This window comes from Micropterus dolomieu, linkage group LG14, assembly GCF_021292245.1.
Source record: "Micropterus dolomieu isolate WLL.071019.BEF.003 ecotype Adirondacks linkage group LG14, ASM2129224v1, whole genome shotgun sequence".
Classification (NCBI taxonomy): domain Eukaryota; kingdom Metazoa; phylum Chordata; class Actinopteri; order Centrarchiformes; family Centrarchidae; genus Micropterus; species Micropterus dolomieu.
In genome coordinates this window covers 23,485,472-23,498,304 of record NC_060163.1, presented here as the reverse complement: position 1 = coordinate 23,498,304, position 12,833 = coordinate 23,485,472, and the positions used below count along the sequence as shown (strand labels likewise).

The 12,833-nt window shown below is 39.6% G+C and overlaps 1 protein-coding gene across 3 annotated transcripts in view; it reads left to right on the top strand.

Moving 5' to 3' along the window:
* Positions 1-3,455: 3,455 nt before the first annotated feature.
* tap2t (transporter associated with antigen processing, subunit type t, teleost specific) overlaps positions 3,456-12,833 on the top strand; it is a 19,464-nt gene continuing 10,086 nt past the window's right edge. The window contains exons 1-9 of one of the 3 annotated variants that reach the window (XM_046068984.1): positions 3,456-3,722; positions 4,842-5,373; positions 7,004-7,118; positions 7,253-7,383; positions 8,263-8,468; positions 10,604-10,801; positions 11,701-11,829; positions 11,937-12,128; positions 12,236-12,409. In XM_046068984.1, coding sequence (XP_045924940.1) covers positions 4,875-5,373; positions 7,004-7,118; positions 7,253-7,383; positions 8,263-8,468; positions 10,604-10,801; positions 11,701-11,829; positions 11,937-12,128; positions 12,236-12,409 — 1,644 coding nt within the window. In that variant the 5' untranslated portion in view covers positions 3,456-3,722; positions 4,842-4,874. Of the gene's footprint in view, positions 3,741-4,841; positions 5,374-7,003; positions 7,119-7,252; positions 7,384-8,262; positions 8,469-10,603; positions 10,802-11,700; positions 11,830-11,936; positions 12,129-12,235; positions 12,410-12,833 lie in introns of those variants that run through there. The other 2 variants (XM_046068983.1, XM_046068985.1) reach the window with 2 other exon arrangements.

The following is a 12,833-nucleotide window of genomic DNA, read 5'->3' as shown; positions in this document are numbered from 1 at the left end:
AAAACAGAGATCAAATGGGGCCCAACAGAATCTATTACTTTCAGTAAAAATTTTGTAGGTATTATATCAAGTGGGCCGGAGGACACTCTCATTTGTGATATTGTTTTTAAAAGCTCAGACAAGTCGATGGGATAAAACTGGTTAAAACTCTGTTGTTGCTGGTGAGGAACCTCTGAGTAAGAGGCCGCGGGGGTAATAGAGGCTCTGATTGACACCACCTTATTGGTAAAATAAGATAAAAACAATTCACAGTCATCATTACTTCCAGCTGAGGCACAAGGAGGGGTTGGGTTTACCAGCTGATCCACAGTCTTAAACAGAAACCTAGGATTGTGTTTATGTGTAGTAATGAGTTCAGAAAAATAGTGTGGAATGGGACCAGAGATAAAAACGGACTTTCCACACTGCTTTAAAAAGACGGTTAAAATCTGATTTTGTCAGCTCAGACTGCCGAAGAGCTGTGTCATTTGTTCCCACATGGACTATCACACTTGTGATGGAGGACGGGAGCGACGGCATCAGGTCCTGGAGTTTTTTTAAAATGTCAGCCGTGGTGGCACCGGGAAAGCAGCGAGTGGTAGCGTTAAAGAAACGGAGGTTTCTGGTTATGGAGTCACCAATTATTAGTGTGGTTGGGGAGAAAAGAGGAGGAGGAGATGCTGGTTGTGTGGTTCCAGAGCAGGACTGAGCAGAATCTGCTTCAACACTGCGTGCGGACTGAGGATGGACTGTGTGAGCTGTGTGTTGTGTTGGAGTAGCAGTAACAGACCTGAGAGAAGGGCTACCCAACGGTGCAGGGCAGAGACGGCCTCCAGAGCGTCTGAGCACAGCCTCCTTCAGGATCCTACGTCGGGAAGCGGAGGTTTTTCACTGTGCGCCGAAAGAGATCCGTATCAGGGAGACTCGAAGCCGCAGGTGCATCCGCTGGATGGACCGGAGTGTCGTTAGACAAGGCTGCATAGCGGTTGGAGAGGCCGATGTGCGGAGGAGAGGCAGCCCCATCCGAGCCTCTCTTGCAGCCACGGACCACCACTTCAGCCCAGGTTGACTGATGCTTTGGAGCCGAGCAGGAGGAAAGCCTGGGAAGACTAGAGGGGTCCCAAAACACGGTGACCTGGATGTTAGCGGTTGCGCTAAGAGAAACAATCTGTTTGGCTTGTACTGAAGCCACATCCATAAAGCCAGTCAGCAGGGAATCTTTCTCTTTGAGTTCCTCTGAAAGTCTAAGCAATCTTCTTGTTCGCTTTCTTAAGGAGTGAGCAGTCCTCATGGGGCAGAGTTATCGCGGCTATCATAGCCACCGGTGCTTTGTTGCGATCAGTAGCGTTGATTGCGTTTTTACGGTCATCTAGCTTAAAATCCATGTCGGATGACTAAAATCCTTGACCCACGTAAAACTCAAGTTAAAATCTTAAGTTAAATAAAAAGGATATAAGAAATGTAACGAAAAAGAGTGGATTAAAACTGGATAAGAGTCCGGTTTAAGACGGAGCTTCCGACAGGTGGCTACAGACGCCAACGCATGCGAGATGTAATGATTACATGCTGCATATTCTTGGGAGGAAGGATAGTAATCAAGAATGGACGCACTGGTTATGTTCTGGGGCTCCGGGTGAGAGATCAGAGGTCAATAGGAGCCAATCATGAGACAATACTTCCACTTGCCTAATTATCAGTTCAGTTTTTGAATAATGCAAAACAGGGAAATGTCTGCGAGAATAAAATACGGCAGCTATGAAATTACAAAACAGTTGATGTAAAATAAAATAAAAATACATTCTTTGCTGTTACAGTAATTGATTTAAGGATACTTTAAAATGACACAATAATACTATTAAAATAATATTAGGCTATACCGTGTCACTTTTTTGCAGTGATGCAAAGTAACTAAATATGTTTACTCAACTACTGTACTAAAGTTTTGAGATACTTGTACTGTACTTGAGAATTTCCATATTCTGCTAGTTTATACTCAACCAACAACAATTTAAAAGCAAATATTGTACATTTTACTCAACTTCATTTCTTTGATAACTGTAGTAAGTGTACTTTCCAGATTCTAATTAATAATACAAAAATAATCAATAAATCAATTATGTATTATTAAATGTTGAGCTAAGAAAAAGATTTATTGATCCTGCGGTAAATTTACAAGGTAGTTTATAAAGTAATTAAATTAGCCCCACCATTACCAGCTGCAACATTAAAGTGATGCATCAATGCATTACTGTGTAAAGATCATTAATGATTTTGCTGGTAAATGTGGGGCTAATTTTAACTACTGTATATACTGCAGGGTGGCGTAATCCATAAAAATACACTTGTATTGTGTAATAATTATCTGAATATGCAAAGTAAATAGTAACTAAAGCTGTCAAATAAATGTATTGGAGTAAAAGGTTAAGTGTAGAGGAATGGAAGTATAAAGTAGCATAAAATGCAATTACTCAAGGAAAGTACCTTAAAATTGTAGGACAGTACTTGAGTAGATTAATTACATCCCACCACTGAATACTTCTATATTTATTTCTACACTGTTTTGTATATAGCAGTAATGTCTCCAACTAAAATATGAAGATATATTTTAGGATGTGGTGCATCCCTGGGAATAATCAATGTGGATCTAAAATTAACTGTTTTAAAAATATGACTTTCCAAAAAAAAGTGGACTCTTGGCTCAACTTGCCCCATATGAGGGGTAAGTTGAGCCACATGGGGGTCGGGGACATCAATGTCATTTCAAACACCAGTTCCCAACATTTAATTGCACTCAGATAGTGAAACATTGCAGCTATATCTCTTAGTTGTTTCATATGTATCGCTTTAAAGCTACCCTGTTTATCGTCATGTCTTGTGCTCCCTGATGTATGGACTTCTCATTTTTGTACCCCTCTACTCTGTCCAAACTCACAATAGGAGTTGAAGCCTGTCTGTCTTCTATTTATAGAATCATGACGTGAGGGTGTCTGGTCTAAAAAGCACAATGTCACATAATTTCGGTGATGCATAAAAATGCAATGTAAAATTAAAGTAAAATATGTGGCTCAACTTCCCCACAGGCTCACCCTGCTCTCCCCTACTTCTCCCAGTTACATCCCACCAATAAATAATAATCCAATATAAATGGGCCATTCTACATAACGACTAGTTTTAATGCTGATACTTTTGTACTTTTACTTAAGTAACTTTTGTTAATACATGTATTTTACTTGTAACACAGTATTTCTACACTGTGATATTGCAAGTTTTACTTTGATCCGAGTACTTCTTCCAGTTACATCCCAGCTTATTCAGCAAGGGGCCATCTAATATACTGAGTACTGTTTATGCTGATACTTTTGTACTTTGTTTGAATACAAATATTTGTACTTTGATCTGAGTACTTCTTCTTCCATCACTGTTTGTTTTGACTTCTGGCTTCTTGAGGGTGACAGAGAGGAGCTGCCGCCATCTTGTGTCCTTCATGGGAAACGACGGGCTGCCGTTGACTCTGTCTAGAGGACCAAGTGGAAGCATAGACTGTGAAAACCGTCTGACTTAACTCAGAAAAACAATAATCTTATCTGAAAATGAAGCCAGTGTTTTCTATGTCGTATCTTTTCCCTTGTGCAGGTGTAACGTTACGGCGGGGCGACAGATCAGAGGCAGTGCGTCATTCAACTGAAAGTGAAACTAAACCAGCGCTCAGCTAGCTAAACGTGGACTGTGAGGCGGAAAACACGGTAAATCATCCGAATTAGGTACGAAAACGTTAGTTTAACCGATATATTAATGTGTCACAAGTTAAGTTTATCCAGCAGCAACTACAGTATCGATCTAACATGTTGTTACGATGTGTTATTATTAACCAACACTCGCTAGCTAAAGTTAAAGGAACGTTTCATACCAAAAGCTGCAAACAAGTTGAGTTTTGAATTAGTTAGTTAGTTAAAATGACCATAATAGGTTATAATGTTACAGGTATTACATGCATGCTGTGGAAAATGTTTCCACATCAGACTACTAATTGTGCATTTTCTCAAACACAGTTATTTTGTACAATTTTGAGCTACTTTTCTATTTTATGCTTCTTTATTCCTGCACTTAACCACATTTCAGAGGAAAGAACTGTACTGTTTACTGCACTAACTTACATTTATTTAACAATTGCAGTTACTTAAAAGATCAACGTTTTTACATACAGAGCATCTGATTATGAAATATGATGTAAGTTACTGTTTTAGATTAAATAAACCCAGCTGCAACCTAAAAATGCTGTTGACATGTTCTTACCAGTAAATTGGTAATCCAATAACATTATCTAACACCAGCACACTTTGCTGTCTGGTGAGTACTTTTATTTGTTGTCAGTTTTGCCCCTAACACTGTTGTACTTCTGGTTAAGTACAATTATGAATGAATGAGTTTTGCTTCACTTCTAATTAATTGTTTCTAGTTAGTTATGTTGTTTACTGTGTCAAGTACATGTAAGTGCTCAGCCCACATGGACTTATAAAACACCAAAATTACTATTAATATGGTAGTATCATTATATCATTAGCAGTAGTAAAACATTTGTCAGTCATGAGAATAACTTCTCGTGTATAAGATATACAGTATATCTACATTCTCATATAGCTGTGTTTAGATAGATAGATGATTGAAGATGGCAGAATAAAGGTTTTAAAATATTCAGACTTTTCCTTTTTTGTTTAACATAGCATAAAAGTGTAACATAGCATAAAATGGAAATACTTGAGTATAAGTACCTCAATAATGTGCTTAAGTGCAGTGCTTGAGGAAATGTACTTAGTTGCTTCACCATCAGCAGACTGTATATCTAGAAATATTTGTTGTTTCAGCATTCAGCCTCTTGCAGTCGTGACCAAACCAATATGAGGGAAGCGGCAGCATGTGGACTATTCATTCTTTTGTTCGACATAGTGCTGTGTTTGGCACCGTGGGCTGTACTGGTGCTGCTGGAGTGCTCCAGTTTTGGTGGACTGGCAGGTGTGTGGGCCTTTGGGGCAGTAAAGTGGGCCGTTCTCCATGTTTTCACCTCTATACTGACTGATGGAAAGCCGCAGGCTGTGCTCCGCAGGTTGGTAGCACTCTTGTGCCTTCATTCTCCCGTGTTTGAAAGTGGACGGATCCTTATGGCACCTCCTGAAGAGCCTTACATGGGACCATCTCCTAACTTCAGCCTGCTGCTCCTGGGCTCATTGTCCTCGTCACTGGCCTGTGTGGTTTGGGAAAAGGGCCTTAGAGGTGATGGAAAGACGGACAGCAATAAACTGGATGCCAGGCGGTTGCTTATGAGGATGCTGAAATACTTCAAACCTGACACCCTTTACCTAATTGCAGCTTTCAGTTTCCTCATCTTAGGAGTCGTCTGTAAGTGTGAAATATTGACATTCTACACCTGCACACATGCCTTATTAGCTTAAAACAATGTCATTTATTCTGTAATTAACAGACACCATTATAGGATATGGTTATATATGTGTTGATGTCCACACATCCATCCCACATATTTTTTTGCTATGAAAAGACCTATGTTGCTTTGTCTCTCTATAATTTCTAACTTCCCATACCATGTTCATGGCTCTTAGCCCTAAGCCCATTGGTTCCTACTACAGCTGTGCGATATGACTAAAATCTCATATCCCGATATAGGTCATTTCATATCCCAATAACGATATATATCTCGATATAGAACATTTTTTGTAAATTCAATGTAGTAGTAACTATTATGAACCGTTAATTTTTCTCTGCATCAAAAAGGTGGGGTAAGCTATTGTGGAGAAATCCAACACCAGGACAAACACCATGATATAGAGTGAACAATGACACAGCAAGTAATTTAACTAATGTTAGCTTGGGTGTGGGTTAGCAAACTGTTGCTACTTGCTGCTGCAAAGTAAACATGAGAGGAGGAGACGGTGCCGACAGTGATGCATCTCTCCTGCTATAGCTAACATCACAACAACAGCATGTCTTGGTGAACTAGAAAGTAAGCTGAATGTCCATCGGCGAGTCATTAAACATTACCGGACACACACATCATGGCTGAAACAGCTGCAGTAGTGTTGTGTGGCTCTTGCGTACGACAGACTTCTCTCTTTGGCATGAACTCCTGAGTCCAGTTCAGTAATATCTAGTTGTTTATTATTAATGCAAATATCTCCTCTGCAAAAACAGCAAGTGTGGAAGAACGGACCGAGGTGAAGTTACTTTTAAGTTAGATGTTAGTTTTACATTGAGTATTTGGCAGATGTTCGTCGAAAATCCAACGTAACACTGTAAAACTTCACTGCGGTGCGAAGCGTCGCCCCCTCATAAAGTGTTGAATTTGCGACACAATGAAATAAATGAATGAGCATAGACGTTTTGCTATCATCAAACGATATATATCGTCATATCGCACAGCCCTAGTTCCTACTTAAGATGTCTTTATAAATAGGTCACAAATGTATACTTACATTTTTTAAAAGGCTTATTATTTTCCTAAAACAGCTGGACACTGTAGTTTTTAGCAACCATTACTCAAACAGGAGGAAATAGTGCATTTGTTGGGGACTGTTTTCAGTGGCGGATTAATTCACATTTGGGGCAGCAGGAAGGTGTATGTGGGATTGTGTGTTACACCCAGTGGAACAGTGTGGCTCATTGATTTGCTTTTAATAGTTTTTGGATAACAATGGAGGCTTTTGGCTCAGAGGAAGAAGATATTGAGACTGTGATGCACACACTTTACTTGTTAGTAGGCACTGTTGGTGTCTTAATTGGATTTGCTGACAAAAAGAGAAACGTCGAATATCACCAGTCTCATCCTGTTTGGTGAAAACTTGGCTGAGAAAATGCTACAACCCTTTAAATATAAAATGCATGTGTGTGGAAGTAAAAACAACTTTCATATTTTGAAGGCTTGACCAAAATAAGACCACTCTAAATGCTCACTGCAAAGAAACATTGTACATGTAACTTCCTGTTTAATCTGTGTTTCATTCATCTTTCCAAACAGGTGATACATTTATCCCATTGTATCAGGGGAAGGTAATTGATATGCTAAGAGGTCAAGTCCATCAAACCAGCTTATGTTATGCAATTGGACAGCTGGCACTTGTCTCTCTTGGAAGGTAATGAAATTAAACTGCTTGTATATATCCTTATCCTTATTTGTTTTCTTAATAACAACAACATATTACCTAGAAAACATTTATTCAGTGATTTAAAATATAAACTCTAATTCTTAATGTCTTCATCTTAACAGCGCTCTGTTCTCCGGCTTAAGAGGAGGCATATTCATGTGCACCCTGGCCAGACTGAACAAGAGACTGAAGCATCTACTGTTTCAAACCCTCCTGCAGCAGGAGGTGCACTTCTTTGATGAGAACAACCCTGGTGAGAAGAACACAGTAAACACACAACATGTCTGGTATTATATTTCAGGCATGCAGTGTTTTACAGGGTCAAGAAATCTGTTTTTGTGGATACCGCATAGACCTCTTTTCCAGAAGGTACACCTTATGACTAATGATTGCTGGACATGTCTTTCCAAAACCATGGACATTAATCTGCTCCCGTAACAGCCTCCACTTTTCTGGGAAGACTTTCCACCAGTTGTTGAACCTGGCTGCAGGGATTTGGTCCCATTCAGACACAACAGCGTCAGTGAGGTCCAACACTGATGTTGGTGATCAGGTCTGGCTCACAGTCAGTGATCCAGTTCCTCCTAAAGGTGTTGGGGTCAGGGTTCTGTGCAGGCCAGTCATATTTCACACCAAACTGGGAAAACCATTGCTTTATGGATCCTTGTGCACAAGGGGCATTGTGATGTTGAGACAGGAACAAATACAATATCACTGAATTGTTTACCAACTCCTACTCCTACTTAAAACTAAGGAGCCTAGGCCAAATTTTGAAAAATAGCTGCTGACCAAAAGGACACATAAGTATGTGTACATGGTTGTCCAGGCTGATAGCTCGTCTATGCGTTATGTTTCTAGGTTTAGGTTGTTCATAGTAAGGGTTAAGACTTGTTGCAAAGCTGGTGTCCATCAAATGAGAGTTGTTGAAAATCTAGTGGGTAAAGAAATAAAGCCATAAAGCGTTATTTTATGATTTATGAATTTATGAAATAAAGTAATTTGTTACAGCTTATAAACTATATATAATATATGACTAACTATTTCTACTTTTCCTCTGTAATCTGTAACAAACACTGAAACTCTGCACAGATTTAGCTGTTAATTAAAGCTCTTTCTCCCGTTCACCACCCAGGACGTCTTTCCTCCCGCCTGCACTCTGACGTGGACAGGATGGGCCGCACAGTAGCACTGAACGCCAACGCACTGGTTCGCAGCACAGTCAAAACCTGCCTCATGCTCGCAGTGATGTTAAGCCTGTCCTGGGAGCTCACTGTGCTGACCTGCATAGAGATGCCACTCTTGGCCATCATTCAGAACAAATACATCACCTGGTACAAGGTAGGTGAGATGTGATTGGCCTTGGACTCAATAAACAAAAGTAGTTCAGTTTGCTTTAAATAGTCATTGTTACTATGAATATTTATGAATATATATGAACAACCAACAAACAATGATTCAGCCTTTAAAGTATTTAATACACTCAAATAGGTAGCAAACAAAAATAAATCAAAATTTAACCAAGCTTATGACTATCCATTCAAACAAAAATGCTAAACCAAAATTCAGATTGCTTACCTGAAGTCCTCACTCAAAAACAAAACAAAAACAAAAATGCTACCCATTCCTACAAACCACAGGGCCGCTATGTGTCACAGCATGAGAGTATTTACAATATAACCGGTGTCAGTCGGCAGCAAACTGGCTACTTGGAAGAGAGGGGAAAACCCAGAGGTGGAGGGAGCTGGCTGTCAGCCTGGAACCAGTCGCCTTCAGGGAACTATTTACACAAGTATTCACAACAACCAGTCACAGTAGCTCACATGAGCCTATTGGACACACAGCCACTATAGCAGGTTAATAGAGCGAAAACGGAAGAGGGAGAGCCACAAAGAACACGATAAATATCGGCCATCACATTGTCTTTCGTTCTCTTATCCATTTCAAAGTTGAACTCCTGTAATAACAAGGAGCAGCACATGAGCTGGTTGTGATCAGTGGATAACTGGCTGTGAGGAATCAGCATGGAGCTCAAAATGCTGTAAGGACAGTAACAAAGACTTCTTTCTCAGTTTTGCTAAAATGGATTTAATGCTGATTAAACATCTGAAACAAATTGACTACTGACAATGTAGTTTGTTAATTTTTTTCAAAGATAAGCAATGGCATCGCCGTTGATAATCCTAGCAGTATTAAGTTAAAGTCTGTTGCTGTTACATTCAGCACAAAGCTCAGCAGCCTCTGAAGAGATATCCTGTCATGATTGCTTCTGGGCCATTCAGAAAGCTTTTAACATCCAGCATCAGACACTAAATAATAGCTGTGCTGACAACAATGCTTCCAGTCACCAGTGTGGGGCACTCTAATACTAAAAGTTACTGCAAAAGTTAACCATTCAAGTCTACATCTGGATTCTGTATCAAAGGTTGTTCCTACATGTACCGAACACCTCTGATTCCCAGATGTGAGTGAATAAATAAGTTATTTCATTTGACACTTACAACGCATGATAAGATTTGTTCCCCTCCTCTCAAAAATATTTTCTGCTATTTCACTCTGCAGAATGGTGTATGTGCAGATTTGACACTGGATGTCTGTTTTGACATGCATCTGTTAAAGGAGGAAGAGTTTGTCTGTGCTCACCTTAAATCTCAGTTTAATATGCGAACGTACGAGCAGGATTTATGACATTGCAACTAGTTTGGAAGCCAGTCGTCGTCTAACGTGCATCGTACACAAGCGTGATGTGGAAACTAGAAACTTCTAGTTTCCACATACTCAGTGAAGGAGGAAACATCTTGTGTCCAGCATTTATATTTTTGAAATGAACAGGGCTATATATACATAACAATTATTTTTCAAGTCGATTAATGTAACGACTAATTTTGTGTATTCTAAAGGGGAAAAAGTTGCCTCTTACTCAGTTAACATATAACATTTCTAATCAATAAATCAATATTTTATTTGATCATCCTGATGATTAGGCTACTTTACTTCAAACTTTAAATATTTCTGAAATGGATTTATATTAATATTGAGTAATGCAGTATGATAATCAAAGGTATTTCTGCATCAGTGTAGAAACAACTGTAAGGATTCACAGACTGTCTGTGATGTTAAGCTGATGATACACAGAGCAACTTTTAGAGCAATGCTGCTGGGCAATGTTCCTGTCAATGGTAATGAGTAAAGATTACTACCGTAATCCCCTTCCCCCATCACTCCGCCACTTGCCCCACCTCGCCGCTATCCTTTAAAAACGTAGCATAAAAGCTAATGTGACCTTCGGTGCACTGAAATATGACATTTGTGCAACTGTTTTACAAAATGTGACATTAACGATAAGAAAGTGAGGAAATTAAATGCAGCTCCAGGTCAAGCAGAAGACATGAGCCTGTGAATGTCCTGAGTGCAGCATTAGTCTGCTTATGTGCAGTTTCTTGTTACTGAATCAGTCTGTATTGTCTGTTAAACAGGAGCTGAAAGATCAGCTCCAGGACTGCCTCGCTCAGAACAAACACCTGGCTTTACAGACCATCGGTGGGATTCACACAGTCCGCAGCTTCAAAGCAGAGAAAGATGAACTGAGGAGGTATAATGAGGCTCTGGACAAGATGCGCACAGTCAACAGACGTTCAGGAATCTACAGCTCAGTGTTCCTGTTGATACGGAGGGTAAGATGGCAGGGGTTTACGTCCATAATTTGAATGAGTGACCGTACAGTATGGAGGCCCTATCCACCAGAAAAATATGAAAAGTTAGGGGTTTTAGAAATGTAAAAATATGCATTGTCAGCAGAAAGTATTATGAGGTCGTGAATCAAAAGTTAAAAATTATTGGAGAAGTAAAATGTCTGCAAGGTTAAGAATTATGACATACTTGGTCATAATTACAAATATTTGACGTCTGACACGCTCAAACTGTTATACTAGGTGTCTGACAACAACGTGGAAAGGATCCCTACGAGTAACACCCTTTGTTTTTAACAATCTTTTATCAAATTCTTGCCCAGAAATCTCATGAGAGGCGAGTTGTTGCAGGGAGACGACGGCGGAAACATGAGTCAGAGTTGGAGAGAGGAGTTTGTTGTGTTGGTGTAACGTTAGGAAGTAAAGTCTTGCTAGCAGCTCCTCTGTGTACACAACAAACTCCTCTCCCTCGTTTGTACCGGCGTCTTCCTGCAAAACAACTCGCCTCTCACGAGATTTCAAAAACAAGAATGTTTCTCGTTAAAAATAATAGGTGTTAAAGAAGAGGAAAAACATTTTGTACCAACATTTCAACACCAAAATGTTTGAAAATAGAGCCCAGGTTTAAAAATGCCAAAATTACCCTCTGAAAAGTCAAAAACTCTGACTTAGTATCTCATAAATTTGACTTTTTTAATTGGTCTTTTTGAAATATTTCATCTATTTTGTTCTGGCAGGAATGGGCTTCCGTTCACATGTTAAAAACTCTTTTTACTTTGGCCCAAGTTTTTGTGGAGCGTGTGTAATTTCTGTTGTTTTGTATGTTTTTTTTTAAGTTGAGCTACAGTGTGAGTAATTCCTCTCTATGCATTCTTTCCATTTAGCTGGTGAGTGTGGGGATAAAGATACTCATGCTGTTACAGGCCCGCAGTCTCATCTCGTCGGGTGACCTCAGCATCGGTAGCCTTGTGTCCTTTTTCTTGTATCAGAAGCCCATGTCAAACAATTTAAAGGTGAGTTGAGATGTAAATATTTTACACTGCAGGATCCCTATTTGAGTTGTAAAATATGTAATGGCTGTTCTGTTGTGGATGAAGAAGATTATTTATTTTTGTTACAGGAGATTTTGTATTGCTATGGAGAGACGGTGTCCACGGTTGGAGTGATTGAAAAAGTGTTCAGCTATCTTGACAGGACACCACAGTGTAAGAAGGAGGGAGAGTTAGCGCCTGAGAAGCTGGAGGGAAGAATTGTTTTTCAAAATGTCAACTTCACCTACCCTTCGACTCCTCAAGATAAACTAGCACTGAAGGTAACTGTGTCCTCGTGGTATCATTATGTTGAGAATAGTATTTAACATTAATCCAGAGTTGGACAAGCCACGAATGCATCATTACATCATTAACATTTTCTGCACAGTCAGTTTCCATGGAAATTCAGCAAGGGAAGATGACGGCCCTGGTGGGCCCCTCCGGAGGTGGAAAGACTTCCTGTGTCAGCCTCCTGAAGAGGCTGTACGAACCTCAAGAGGGACAGATCCTGCTGGATGGAGAACCGCTGCACCATTACAATCACAAATACTTCCATCAAAAGGTACAGTGAGATCGCTGCGACAAATAAAATCATTCAGATTTTTCTTTTTGCACAGATTTTCAAAAGAAAGATCAGATGCAACAAAGTACTTCACAATGAAATACAAACATGAGACATGACATACAGACACAGTATAAAATGGAGATAAAAGTGCTTAAAACTAAACAGAGCCAAGTTTCACCACTTTGTGCATCAACATCCATTTCTTCTTCCACTATCGTAAAAGTGCAAATATTGACACAAGGAGGTGGTTGAACTCAGTGAAATCGATTTTAATGGTGCAAATTTATACCACTTTGTATCCAGAGGACGTACAGGTTTAGAAGGTTGTGTGCTCGTGACACACAAGAGTTTGTTCGCTTTATTTTTGGATTAATAATTTTCTGTATAAAGTGCAAAATCACCAGTAACATGGTTCCAATAG